We start from the raw sequence: 14,011 nt of genomic DNA, 5'->3' as shown, positions 1-14,011 counted from the left end.
GAATTGAAAACACTCTCAAACAGCTTGCTTTAAAATGTCTGTATACATTTGTACTTTTCTTGCAATACTCATGTCGATGTGTTTATCTTCAATACCAACAATCATACCTCCTATGATTGAGGAATCAATTTTTTCAGTAAGTTGTACATTTTTTCCTCCTTTTGTTAATTTTTTGAGAGCTTCCATGAGCGTTTTTCTGGTAGAGTCATCGAGTGGTCTTGCTGTGATAACCTCACACCGAGCCTCGTTGCGATGAGCGACCATGACCGCAGAAAACATAGTTATCATTTTTCTGAGCATTTTCAATCTCCCGTTCTCAGCTACGAGTGTGAGAAAATTGATAGCTGCCGGGGGCATACCTGTTTACATAGTAATTTTATTGGATATTTATCAAAATGAATATAATTTTGATTTGGTGAAAAATAATTGTAACTACCAACTTCTTCGCCAACTTCTTTCATCAATTTAGCCTTATCAGCTGATGAGATCATACTTGTCTCTACGAAGTCCACAACCTTTGGCTTAAGAAGTTCCTTTTGTAACGCTAACAGATGTTTTTCAACTTGTTCTATTTGTTTCATTTGTAAAGCTGCACTATATAGAGCACTCACGTAGCGTCCTTCTATTCCTAAAATAATGAGGTGATATTTAATATATATGTATTGTACAATAAAAAAACTTGAATAATCTTTCATAATTACCTATTTCAAGCCTATTCCATAGCTATTTCTTTACGAGAAAAAGTATTTTATCTATGTAATACCTAGGTACTACATCCTAACTCTGGTGCGTTCTACAAGAGATCCCGGAGTCCCCGCTACCATGCTTTGGGTTTGGCCGTCGAGGAGGTTTTAGTGGGTAAGAATCCCACATGCTCTCTTATTCCCCCAAAAGAGAGTATCTTTTGAAGATTTCCTCCCCGTTACCAAAAAAAAAAAAAGGTACTACATCCTACATATAAAATTTATCCTTACCATAAACAGCTAAAGGTGTTTTAGTAGATTTTGCAGCCATACACATTGTTCTATTAAAAATAGGATAAAACGATAATAATTTATTCATTTTATTCGAAGCTATTTATTCGTACATCTATTGCTTAGATCAATGCAAAGTCAATGTCATTTGTAAAGTTTGATATTTTACATTTTTATTGCACAATAAATGAGGATGTAATCTGATGAAGTTGTTAAAAAAAACACAGTGTATGTTTTCTTGGTTTTATCATAATTGTTATATTTGATTCAACAATTGAGTTTAAAAATATAGTTCTGATTAAAATAGATTATCTTCGTAACTCTGTAACTATTTACTACGCTTTTACTACGGTAACTACATTTATATTTTATACTAGTACGTCATATTGAAATGCTTGATCTGTTTCCAATAAAGCTCGGATGTACATAACAAGAGACCCAAGAGCCATGGCTGATGTTAAAGAGTTACACACACCACCTTCAGACGTCGCTGCTTTCTTTATACGATATTCTTCCTAAAACAAAAAAAAATACATTTAATACATACTATGCTATCGATCATCGATGACCATTCCCAAAGATCTATTGAAATAACCATGCTTAGAAAAAAAATGTTATATATTATTATGTACTTCTCTATCCTTTTTCGTTGACGTGGTTGCAGGACCAATAAAACCAGTCAATCTTAAAAATGGTTGACGATCATCTGAGTAGCAACCTTTCGGCTCCTGCCAGGACATTATTTTATTCATCCAACGAGGCTTTATAAACTCTCCATATCCTTCTGATGCGCAAAATAGAACTAGAAGAAAGAAAGGCTAAATTATATCGTATCACTAAAGTTTTTGGAAAAGCTAACATCATTAAAGGAATTCAATTCCCATGTCACTCATTTCTCGGTGAAATCACTAACTTAACAACAAACAGAAACTTACTCTGTTGCATGAACAAAGTTCTGCTTCCAGGTGGGTGGTCCCATGCTTCCAGCGACTTGGTTTCTTTATAGATTTGAATGCATAATTTATAGATATTAGCGGAGATATCTACTCCTTCCATGCAGTCGAAAATTCTGGCCAGCGTCATGGCTCTAACTCTACTCGTTTGCTGGAACGCAAGGGCTGACCCTTGCATCAGCTGCGCTTGACATTCTGTGGTCAACTCACAAGTACCTTCGGATTGTGTAGTTTGAGTTTCCATGGCTGATATTAATAACTGCATATTACAAGCATCTGAAAAAGTTAGAAACTTCAAAATCGATGTGCTTTTGCAGTCGACTATACGAAAAATCATTACAAGAAATGCGCGATTTTATAAAAGCTGTGCCAGTACTATAAATGCATGGAATTAAATTAATCATGAAAATTGTATACTTATTCTTAAGACATTTCAGGAATAAAAATACAGAAATTACCAGCCGCTTTTCTACTGGGCATTTTGGTTCTAGCTTCTTGAAGGTATTGTTCAAAGTTGAATCTAAATGGCTTCTGCGTACCCATCGTTCCAATTGTCAATGGCTCAAATAATGATGATAATACATCCATGTTGTTAAATATTGCTTTCGCTACTAATAAAAACAAAAAAGGGGTTAAATTTGTGTTCAAAGACGTAAGTAATTCGAAGCTGATATTAAAATAAAACCTAAGTATAATATTTATAAGTCTTATGAAGAAGGAGCGAATAATAATCAGCAATGTCGTATTTTCTCAGGAGCAGCTTTATGCTACCTAGATATTTATGTAACCTGTGTAAGAAAATTATAATTATATTTTCAATGTAGAGCCAGAAATATACAATTTTTTATTTATTTATTTTAATTTTCTTTTTAATAAAAATTATGTTCGATGGTGTCGATGATTAATGTGAAACCACACAACTGTTTATAAGTCAAGCCACATACACGACCATTGCACCTCGAAACACGAACATAAAATATTTACCAAGCTAAAGCGCAAAGTCATGTAGTTAGATATTTCTTATGAAACTTCATGTTCATCTTATGAATACAAAACACATTACTGATTAAGAAATGTGTCCTTGATCCAGTGAGTTTAGATTTATTCGTTAAATACTTCCAGTGCGTTACACTAACCATCTTATCTTTTAAATGTGCACGAGTTGTGAAACATAATATACATTGCACATTTTTAATACGTATTGCAATTTATAATGACCATGACATTTTTATTGGTTACATTTGATACTTAGGAATTTACTTTTCACTAATGAAGTATTGCTTTGAGTATTGTGTAGTGCTTTAATATATCTAGGTCTTAAAAATATTATTGAAACAATTTGAATTCTAATTGTTGCTAACACAAATCTGACTAACACAAAAATACAATCGAATTGAGAACCTCCTCCTTTTTTAAGTTGTTTCAAAATTCATACAAACCATATTCATAGTCCTTGCTTCGATACACTAAAGCCCCTATATCTGTATTGTTCTGTATTCGATCCATACGTCTAGTAAGATTTCTCAAATTTTCTTTCAATTTGATTGGAACGGATTTCTCCAATTCATTTATTGTATATTCCAACTGACCTAAAATTAATAAATAAATAGATTTTTTTAGGAAATTAAACAGGAAAACTTCACTCGATGGTTCACCTAATGGTTAAGCTCGTACCCCAAATGAGCGTTCTCGATGCATAACTCGATAAAAGAATAGAATAACTACAAACTCTTTGAGAACGTCACAGACGAATGGAACTTTAAGTCTTATCGTTAAGAATGTTTATAAGTAATTGTATTTCACCAAAATAAAAATTATCTTATTCGACATTTCATGATTCTCTTGGTATATGAAACGAGTAGGTAATATAATACTTCGTATTAATTATCTATTAACGCAATAACGTAAATAGAGCTATAAAAATATGATGAATATGTAGATGTTGCGTTTCATGATCTAGTAAGATAAAATAGTTGGTTTGTGCTTGATGCATATTTGAAGAAACAAGTTGAAACATATACAATTAAAAGTATCTTGTATATTGCAGAATATAATTTGTCTCTATGCAAAATTTGTTAAAATAAATTAATATTTTTTATTAGCTAGTATGTATACCTAACGTCATTGTAATCTATTACGTAAATAATAATATGTTTAAACTGCAAATTACTATTAGAACTTCCAGGTTGTGTTTTAATACAAATTTCATAAGTATCTGATAATCATCTATAACGAAATTGATCTATTATGCTTGCGTGATTACAATTAAAAATCATCCTTTCATGTTTCTGATGAAATAGTTTTACGCAACATGGCCCAGCTGCTAAAATTATACTAAACATAATAATTATAAGGTCAGACTTATAATTAAAAACTGCAATTGCACTATAAATTCAGATTTTGTACAATTATATTTTTTATTGTTTGTATGTGTGATCTTTATCTGTTCGAAAATAATATTATAATTACCTATAATTATATGAAAGACATAGGTAGAATGAAAGAATTAATTTTTTTATCTATAGTTTACCTCTGGCTTTTCCAAGTGCAATGTACCATTCGGGGTCTTTCGATGGCTTCCTTTCGTAAAACTCAAGTAACTTATCCAACGTAATTGAAATTCTATACACTTTTGGGACATTGTAGATAAAATCTTGGGTATCGAAATACGGATAGATGGCGTCTGTAACACCTATTAAAACAAACAATGCGATGTACTTTCCGAACATTTTCTACTACAATTGCTTTTAGAGATTGAAATGTTTTTCGTCGTAAAAATCCAGTAAAAGCCACTCGGTTGTTCTTGATTGGGTCGTGCAAGTAACCATTAACGTCCTATCGGAGTGTACCAAGTTGAGTACAATTAAGGCGACTGGTCGTTATAAAACCAGGAACAAGATATTAGAAATAATTCTTGATTAACAGCGCTAACAACAGAAAATTGACTTTCCTTTGCATTAAGACCGCCATTAAATATTCATTTCATTGCATTTCTACAAATTTAAAGTTCTACACAGCTGTATAATAATTGTATTGCAATCATTGTTCTCTATAAAATCATGTTATTCTCAGTTAAAAATTAGAGTAATAACGTAATTTGTTACAGAAAACTTCACCATAGACATTAGCCCAAATAACTAGGTACTACAATGATTTCGCACAATAGATCAATCTTATTTGTTATGGTTGACGATTATAGTTATTTCAAAATTGCTATTTAAATAAGTTGGCGTTAAAGCATGCTCTAGACATAGGAAGGTTCGAAAAAACATAAAAATATATTATAAGAAAAACTAAAGCGTTACTACAATAAAATTTGGCAGATAGAGCATCGTAACAAATGGAGATTCAATCATTATTCCGTATTTTCTTTTATTTTTTATAATATTTATGTTGTTTTGGACTATTTCAGAATATAGATTGTAAAAATTTGGCAAGCTATTTATTAGAGCTACCAGCCGACCGAATTAACACATAAAGGCCTAATCGAATATTTGGTACAGTTACACAATATTTTGTACGTTACCATTAGTGCAAGCAGCAAATACATTGGAAGAAAAAACAGGGCGATATCTTATTTTGAAACGCCAAGACTATTGCCTTCGTGCAGACAATATTTTGAGATTGCTCTTTAGAACGGTGATAGCTCTTACGCTCATAGGTCCTATTACAGACGCGGGTTTAGCGATACAATTAATACTTGCGTTTAATATAAATATGTAAAATGGCAGTGTCACAACAATGGTTTATACAGTGGTCGTCACCGTCGGTTACGTTTACCGATATCAGTGCTCAATATAAAAATGTGAACCCATATTTAGAACAGCGTGATCTAAATGTATTAAGCTTTTATGATCAAAAATATACAAACAATGAACGGTTGTCTCCGTATCAATATCGAAGGAGGAAGTTCTACAGTCATTTAGAATCGAAAAAAGCTTATCAAGGTATGTAATTTTAAATTAATCACAGAAAACCAATGCATCAAATATTTTTTTTATATATCCAGATAAACTGTTATAAAATTTTTTCTTATTAAATTAAATAAAAATATATACATAATTTCTTCCTACTCATTAAAAAATCAGCATGTGCATAATAATTAAGGTACCTACCTGTTTTATTTTAATTGCAATAGTACTTAATTTTCATGAATATATGTAAATGCATACAACTATTAAATAGTTACTAGGAAATTAATTATTACTTAGGCATTTTTTGCCTTCACACTACATACCTTGTATATAATTTATTAAATAGTAGTTGTGTATATTTTATATAATGCATAATGTCATTAACATTTATCATAATAGATACCTACATAATGTAGATATCTACTACCTACATATAGGAAAAGTCTATTAATTTTAGGTCATAGTCAAGTTAATCTCTACCTAAAATTCCATATAAAATATTTTCAATAGTTGCAGTATAACGTATGAAATAGAAAATGAATGAATATTTATTGTGCATTGAAATTCAGAACAGATAGACGTTAAAAATACGATCTTCTTTGTGGGACAGACAATAAAAATATTGAAAGGAGATAGCAAAAATAAAACGATATTAAAGGGACTGAGTAACTAGTATTTCCAACCTTTCTATTAACTTTCTCGTTCAAAGCAAAATGGGAAAGGATGAAATAGGACTTGGCTGTGGGTGTTATATAATTATTATCTGCAACGGCATACCACCATTACATAGATCGTTACATGTATCGAGGAAAGTTTAGATATACTATATTAAATAGAACTACTATATCGTATATGGCAATGGTGAAAGTTAAATCAGTTACTCAGTTAAACCTAGCGTTTAGTCATCACATGCGGAAACTATACAACTGACCATGTCCAATAAAAAATGTTACAGAAGTAAACTTAATTACAATTTATAACAGAGCTAAAAATATCTAGTAGTAGGTAGCTATTGCTAACTTCCCTGTCTAGTCACGGAATTTGGTAAATTGATTTTAATTGGCAACTACCTACTTACGTGGGTACCTGGTCTACTCTTTGTCATTTTCCAATCATACAGATGAATAATCTCTGTTTTACATAATTTTTATTTTGTGACCATCTTCGCCAATTAATTTAAATAACTTTTCACTATAAAGTAAAGAATAACCATTTAATCATTACAACTATAGGTACCTAAATATACTCTGGTTAAATTGGCATTTCTGATGAATTTATTATAAGAATTTTTAAGTTTTATTTAGGCAAAATGTAGAGTTTAATATTAAGTTTAGTATTGGCAACTACTTCAGTTACCACATTAATCATTTTTTTCTTAGAAATCATTATAACCAAACCCACTATAACTGTATTTCATCGTAAATAGGCAACCACAAATCTAAATAAGTTTTTGTATGCAAATATAGATACCTAAGTATTATTGTTGTTCTGAGTTTTTGCGTATGCCTTTTTGTTGGCAATTATTATCATTGCCTAGCCTGCACAGTTTCACTAGCTATAATATGCCTAAAATTTTACTAGTACTAGTTACATCTGATAGTACTTTTCCAAATAATTAATTATCTAGCCTAACCTATCTAAGTAGGTAAATATTTTTACCGAGTAAATGCTCCCTACTATCCCCAATATTTGTAAGTACTCGATATCGCAGTTTGATTAGCATAATCTTTAAATCTAAAGGTACTTTACAGAGAAATCATCGCTTTACTTATGCTAAATCAAGCGTGTCTACATTTTGATAGAAAATTACTCAACGTGCTATTGATTGTTTTAAAACATTTGTAATCCATTCTTAAGCATCAAAAAATAAACACTTTTTACAAATGTTTCAGAGGTAAACCATAAATTTAACAATAGTGAAGATTGAAAATAAAACAAGTAAAATTTCTGAAGAAGTACTTAGTTTTAATTTTGAATACTTAGATGTTGTAACGTTACGATTAAAAGATTTCATTACATTTTTATTTAATGTTAAAATCTTTTTTGTTGTAAAATATTTTATTCCTATCATATTATTTCCTTAGGTAAGTATAGCAAATCTATAAAAAAAATAAATTCGAATGGCGAATTCTAATAATAATTCTAATTTTCCACTATTTACCAAGAAGATGAACATTCATAGAACAAAATGCATCTTGTTCAAGAAAACGTTAAACGACAGTGTTATCTTTCGCGAGATATGTATTTTGGCGCCCCTGCCCCCCTATGCAAGTGGCTTTCTGTTAGCGTAGCGTTCAATAGAATAGACTACGAATGTATGAGATTGACGTAAGCTGTAGATACGTCTTACGTCAATCTCATACATTCGCAGTCTATTCTATTGAACGCTACGCTAACAGAAAGCCACTTGCATAGGGGGGCTGACGATCTGGCCCGATCCGCCCGAGCCACTCGCTTTTCCCGCTGACGGCTGAACTCTGGTGTATATCTCGCAGTAAAATCTTATATGGTCCCCATGGGAATTGGATTCTTATTTTTTTTAGGGATTTTCGGGATTATTAGGAGCTAATTTTTAAGATATTTATGAAATACTAGCATTCCGCCTGCGGCTTCGCCCGCGTTTTCAAAAAAAAACCCGCATAGTTCCCGTTCCCGTGGGATTTCCGGGATAAAACCTAGCCTATGTCACTCAGAAATGATGTAGCTTTCCAACAGTGAAAGAATTTTTCAAATCTGCCAAGTAGTTTCGGAGCCTATTCAATTCATACAAACAAACAAACAAAAAATCAAACCTTTCCTCTTTATAATATTTGTATAGATGTACCTACAATGCCAAAGGTTCGAAACAATAACTAAATTTAAAAATCTCAGTTAAGCAGTAAATGTACTTCAGTGATTTTCATTCAGAGACGGTGGCAGAGGTTGTTTTTATTAATTCATAACATTGAAATCAGCCAATAAAAACTTGTTTTATCTAATTAGACTATAGTTTATAATTTTTTCATCACAAACGATTTTGTTCTTTTATATACTACTTTACATAAGCTTATGACTAAAATAAAGGGAGATCTTAAATTAATCTAGAATTCAAAAAAAGTATAGGTACCCAGGTAAATTTAAATATAGGGTAAGTCCGGGGTAGTTGGCCATAGTTTTTTCTAAGCTCTATCAGAAATGAAATACTCTTGTTTTTGTGATTGTTTTTATTTATTCTTAAACTTTAAAGATTCAACTATGTTATTCTAAACATAAAAGTAATAATTTCTAATCTGATCACCTTATTAATTTAAGTTTTTTAAAAATCACAATTGGCCATCTCTCCCGAGATGTCCGGGCGTGATGGCCATGGCACTAGAGGTAAGATGGCCATAACTGAATTATAGGCTTTCGATTACTTTTTAGTCACATTTTGTAGTTTTAAGTGATCGTTATATCTCGAGGTGTCTTCGTAACCAGATCGTTCATATTAATTGAAGAGTTTACGGTTTCAGATAGATTCTTATTGTTCTCATTGTGCTCTTCAAAATCCACTTTCAAATGCATAAACATTAAACATCGAATCTAAGTTAGTAAAAAAGTGTAACGCCTGTCTTGATAAATTAGCATCAAGGTATAAAAAAGTGATTGCTCTAGTGTTAAGTTTTCAACGAGCAGTTCTCGGGCCCCGTATTTATTATAACCTGTGATACACTTTTGCTTCCTATTTTATCTTTTCTAACAATTTTATTTTCGGTGTAATTCTACATTAGATATACATACTCTCGACTCTTCTCCATACAACGGAACATAGGAGTAGGCATTGGGAATCCGATAAACCCAGAGCTCTTTTCCCGTGGGTTATGGGCTATGGGTTATGGGCATGGGTTTCATTCTCATTTCAAAGAATAGGTTTTGGTTTTGCCCTTACTGTCAAATATCGTATGATAACTTGAGTTTTGAATGAGTTATAACGAAAATAAATAAGTTAAACATTTCACCGTTCCTTGTATAAATGTTTTTGCTGATATAAAATTTCATTAAACATCGATGCGTTCATTTCACATTCGATGATGTTCTAACTAACTTGTTCAACAATAAGTTCTGTGATAATTAAAATAATTTAAAACGGTTTTAAATGTCGTGAACTAGGAAATACACAAAAACAAACTTAATCTATATTCATTTTTGAATTATAATAGCATAATATATCTACAGGTATCAATTAATAATGTTTCTTCAAGGTAAGCCTGACATAATATTAAGATATTGGCAATACGGCAAATAAACATTTATTTAATGTTTCTAGATCAGAAAAAGTAATTTTTGATTTTCCCAATTTCTTTTTTCTTTTATTTCCCGTAAAGCATCGACGTAAATCGTACATAATATTATGGTAAAACACAACAATTCTGAAAGCTTACTTAGCTAACTTCTGATCCTAGATATTATCTTCCTTCTAGAACAGCAGACAGCAGACTGTAGGTGACTTAACAATCCACAGTTTTCAGAAATTCAATTTAATACTAAACATATTTAAAATTGCATTTTCAGCAAATGAGCGAACAGCGGGGGTCACACTATGGCTTGCTATGTTAGGATTAGCGAGTTCACAATCTCTACCAGCGGATGTGGACACTCCACCTTTCAGTACTCTTTACAAATGGAAATATATTGACTTCGAGTTTCCTTCCGAACTGCATCGACAGAGAGCTCTCTCTTCCAGGTACATAGATACATAATATGAAAATTGTAATAACAGCTATTTTTTGTGAAAATCATTTTATGAAAGAAAAAGTGCACCTCGACTACGTTTGTTTGTTTTGTTGAACAAAATTTTTATACATAAATATTAATTTCTTTCGTGATATCATGATATCGTCTTAACGAAAGTGTATCTGCGTTTTCAGGCAATACGTACCAGATAGTGTTCTGCCATTGGGTTTAGAAGTGTGGGGATCGCGGGTTTGGGTGACGTTACCCAGCTGGAGGCAAGGTGTTCCCGCAACTCTGGCTACTGTGTCCCGTTCTGGGGGTGTAGTGTCGCCCCTCCTCAGACCGTACCCGGATTGGAGCTTTCATAGAGCCTTCAGTGAGTATATTTTTAATGAAGAAACATAATTTTAGGATCTGTACTTGCATATTATAAAGATTAGACTTATATCCTCGTATGTTTGTAACGAATAAAGTCTTAAATATCTGAAACGATAACAAAAAAATTTCATCTAATATAAGAGGATATTTCTGTGAGAAGTACAAGTTATGTTTATTTCATTTCAGATAGCCAAAACAATTGCTCTGGCTTAACATCCGTATTTCGCATAAACGTGGATCAATGTGGAAGATTATGGGTCCTGGATTCTGGACAAATTGATTCACAAGACAACCCTAAACAAATATGTCCGCCTAGCATCGTTGTCTTTAATTTACAAAACGATGAACTTGTGGCACGTTATACTATTCCTGAAAAATATGTGCTCCAAGATTCTCTGTTCTCAAACATTGTAGTGGATTCTAGAACATCAGATTGTTCAGATCTACACGTTTACATTGCTGATACTTGGAGATTTGGTCTATTAGTATTTCGCGAGAGGGACGCCAGATTTTGGCGTTTTTCTCATCATTTATTCTATCCAGATCCTTTGGCATCCAATTATACACTTCATGGACATAATTTTCAATGGTCCGATGGTATATTTGGTTTAGCTTTATCTCCAGTCAATTACTTTCAGGAAAGAATCCTTTACTTCCATTCAATGTCAAGTTACAGAGAGTTTTACGTCAAAACATCTGTTCTCCGCGAACCATCGCGTGTAAATAACAGTGCAACTGAGTTTAATCTATTAGGAGAAAGTAGGGGGCTGTTTGGACAATCATCAGCATCTGCCATAGATAGGCGTGGAGTAATGTTTTACGGATTAGTCACTAGAGACAGTATAGCATGCTGGGATACTAAAAAACCATATCAAAAAATAACAACTGGCACCGTGGCTAGGAACCCTGAGACGCTAATTTTCCCTAATGATATTAAAGTGGATCAAAGTGAGCGGCAGAGTTTATGGGTAATATCAAACAGACTACCAATATTTCAAGAGGGTCCATTAGATCCAGAAGACTATAATTATCGTATCATGTATGTTGACACGATAGAAGCGGTTCGAGGCACGGTTTGTGATCCCGGTTATCCCATAGTAGAAAGACCAATTATTCATACTGATTTGTTGCCATAAATATACTTTAAGTAAAATATACTCTTGTAAATAAAATTAAAAATATATCTAGCCTTTTACGTTTTATTTGATTTTATTACAAGTGTAATAATTAGGTATGGTAAAATTTTGACTATTAAAGCAATTACAAAGAAAAAATGTATGATATTTGCGATGTATTCAATCCACCTGCGGCTATACATCGGATTAAAAAGAAAAAATCTTAAAAAATAGCAAATTGATACGATATGTGAAATTGCTTTTAAAATATATCAGGACTTCTTGGTTTCGGCTTTAATAACTACAGAATAATTATTATATTATATTATATTATTATGTTCTGTTTTATTATTGTTTTAAAACTTCAGTTTCAGAACTATGACTTGAATTGATAACATATAGCTATCTTTCAGCGGCATAATGAATAAAAAGTATCAACACCGTTCTTTTTTTCAGTTTTTTTTTTTTTTTATAATAATCACATAGGGGTAAAGTCACCAGTAGTTGACCATGTACCTGTAGTTGACCGCTAATGCACATAAACCGTTATAATAAGAATTCGCGGCAATTTTAAAAACTCATTCGTAAATAAGTAGTTAGTGCTGCTATCTGGTCAAATAGGCGCGTAAATTGCGCATCCGTATCTGTCAAATATAGTAAATGGTGGTCAGTTGTTTGTTGAGTGACGGACCATTAAATCAATAAATTCGTTTTTGTAATAATATTCGTAGAGATTGAAAAAGTTTGAAGCTGAATACTAGGAACTTTGTCACCTTGTTGACGGTAAGTGTTTTTCGTTTTTTATTCGTTTATGGTTTATTTAAATGACAGGGTAATTAAAATTTAAAGATTTGTTAAAAAAATTGAGATGTGGGGGTGGTCCAATACTGATTCCGTTTGACTGCGATTTTCTAGTAATTGACCATGGTGGTCCATTACCGAATTACCGTTTGACTATGATTTTCTAGTAATTGACCATGGTGGTCAACTTTTGATTATGTTCTGTATCTTTTAAATATACTGCATATAATAATTAATTAAAATAAACTATTTTATTTACTTTAACAATAGATTGATTTTCTTTAGTTAGTTAGTTAGTTTTGTTTATGGTACGAATTTATGGCTATGATCTATTACTAAAACCAATTTTTATCTTGTAGATGCCTGGGAAAAGGGGCGTATTCCTAAATTATACTGAAGCTGCAATGCTTGTAGCAGTGAACGATGTTCGTCTTCATAAAACACCAATACGAACGGCTGCAAAAAAGTTCGGTGTACCAAGAATAACGCTTACAATTAATAAAGTAAAAGGGAAGTCACCGATGGAACGAAAAATGGGTCCGACATCCATCCTTACACTAGAAGAGGAGCATAAAATATGCGACTGGGTGCAAAAAATGGCAAAAAATGGCATAAAGATGTGCTCGACTATCCCTGGGATGCAGTAGTTGCTCACATAGAGGCTCCCAAGAAGACCAGTTCTACGAGAAATGTATATGATGTTCCAGAGATACATTCCTTGATATGATAAATTTGGCAAAAAGTTTGACGTTTACGCTTTGTGTTTGACAGTGTCCTTTTGTTTTATAACCATCTTTCGGATCTTTTAGAATCTTGTTTTTATTTAAATTATAGGCTTAAAAAGGCCTAATTATTATTATATTTCAAATAAAACGTTATCTTTTCAACTTATTGCTTCTTATTTAACAAATAACCCAATTAAAATTGTAGCATCTGAGTGGTCATCTACTGATGCAAAATATGGTCATCTTCTAGTTTTTAGATGGTCAACTACTAAATTTCTAATATAAGAACATTTTTAATTTTTTTTAAGTTTATTCGACCATTGTACGTGGTGAAATGCTTGTTCATATGTTAAAACACATTTCACAGGGTTTCCAAAAAAATAAACTTACTGAATTCATATGATAATTAAAGTCAAACATTTAAAAAGAATATTCTGTCTCCTTAAGTGGTCATCTACT

At 32.0% G+C, this 14,011-nt stretch overlaps 3 protein-coding genes across 3 annotated transcripts; 1 reads left to right on the top strand and 2 right to left on the bottom strand.

Annotated features, from left to right (window-relative positions):
• Positions 1 to 15: 15 nt before the first annotated feature.
• Positions 16 to 1,062, bottom strand: LOC149906501 (ATP synthase subunit O, mitochondrial-like). The gene is made up of 3 exons (XM_090104243.1): positions 975 to 1,062; positions 437 to 628; positions 16 to 359 (listed from the first exon to the last, which is right to left on the bottom strand). Exons 1-3 carry the CDS (start codon positions 1,060 to 1,062, stop codon positions 16 to 18), a joined length of 624 nt encoding a protein of 207 aa, XP_089960369.1.
• An 83-nt stretch (positions 1,063 to 1,145) lies between these two features.
• LOC149906500 (uncharacterized) lies at positions 1,146 to 5,032 on the bottom strand. The gene is made up of 6 exons (XM_090104902.1): positions 4,458 to 5,032; positions 3,367 to 3,516; positions 2,386 to 2,538; positions 1,910 to 2,203; positions 1,607 to 1,776; positions 1,146 to 1,489 (listed from the first exon to the last, which is right to left on the bottom strand). The coding sequence occupies exons 1-6, from the start codon at positions 4,654 to 4,656 to the stop codon at positions 1,343 to 1,345; spliced, it is 1,113 nt and encodes a 370-aa protein (XP_089961028.1). The 5' UTR covers positions 4,657 to 5,032; the 3' UTR covers positions 1,146 to 1,342.
• Positions 5,033 to 5,543: 511 nt separating this feature from the next.
• On the top strand, positions 5,544 to 12,095 carry LOC149906499 (dopaminechrome tautomerase-like). Its single transcript, XM_090104609.1, has 4 exons — positions 5,544 to 5,874; positions 10,372 to 10,543; positions 10,728 to 10,909; positions 11,098 to 12,095. Exons 1-4 carry the CDS (start codon positions 5,652 to 5,654, stop codon positions 12,045 to 12,047), a joined length of 1,527 nt encoding a protein of 508 aa, XP_089960735.1. The 5' UTR covers positions 5,544 to 5,651; the 3' UTR covers positions 12,048 to 12,095.
• Positions 12,096 to 14,011: the final 1,916 nt, after the last annotated feature.

This window comes from Colias eurytheme, chromosome 8 (genome assembly GCF_061535395.1).
Source record: "Colias eurytheme isolate Ceu_HAF_F1 chromosome 8, ilColEury1 Martin Lab GWU primary, whole genome shotgun sequence".
Taxonomy (NCBI): domain Eukaryota; kingdom Metazoa; phylum Arthropoda; class Insecta; order Lepidoptera; family Pieridae; genus Colias; species Colias eurytheme.
Note: the sequence above shows the minus strand (reverse complement) of the source record. Positions and strands in the feature narration are given on the sequence as shown.

What these genes read in the sequence shown, in the direction of transcription:
- LOC149906499 (XM_090104609.1), top strand. Translation starts at nt 5,652, where the DNA reads ATGGCAGTGTCACAACAATGGTTTATACAGTGGTCGTCACCGTCGGTT. An exon ending in ATCGAAAAAAGCTTATCAAG is followed by an intron (nt 5,875 to 10,371) that starts GTATGTAATTTT and finishes TTGCATTTTCAG; the next exon opens with CAAATGAGCGAACAGCGGGG. An exon ending in GAGCTTTCATAGAGCCTTCA is followed by an intron (nt 10,910 to 11,097) that starts GTGAGTATATTT and finishes ATTTCATTTCAG; the next exon opens with ATAGCCAAAACAATTGCTCT.
- LOC149906501 (XM_090104243.1), bottom strand. Translation starts at nt 1,062, where the DNA reads ATGAATAAATTATTATCGTTTTATCCTATTTTTAATAGAACAATGTGT. An exon ending in AACACCTTTAGCTGTTTATG is followed by an intron (nt 629 to 974) that starts GTAAGGATAAAT and finishes TCATTATTTTAG; the next exon opens with GAATAGAAGGACGCTACGTG. An exon ending in AGAAGTTGGCGAAGAAGTTG is followed by an intron (nt 360 to 436) that starts GTAGTTACAATT and finishes CTATGTAAACAG; the next exon opens with GTATGCCCCCGGCAGCTATC.
- LOC149906500 (XM_090104902.1), bottom strand. Translation starts at nt 4,656, where the DNA reads ATGTTCGGAAAGTACATCGCATTGTTTGTTTTAATAGGTGTTACAGAC. An exon ending in AACTTTGTTCATGCAACAGA is followed by an intron (nt 1,777 to 1,909) that starts GTAAGTTTCTGT and finishes TCTTTCTTCTAG; the next exon opens with TTCTATTTTGCGCATCAGAA. An exon ending in CAACGAAAAAGGATAGAGAA is followed by an intron (nt 1,490 to 1,606) that starts GTACATAATAAT and finishes TTTTTGTTTTAG; the next exon opens with GAAGAATATCGTATAAAGAA.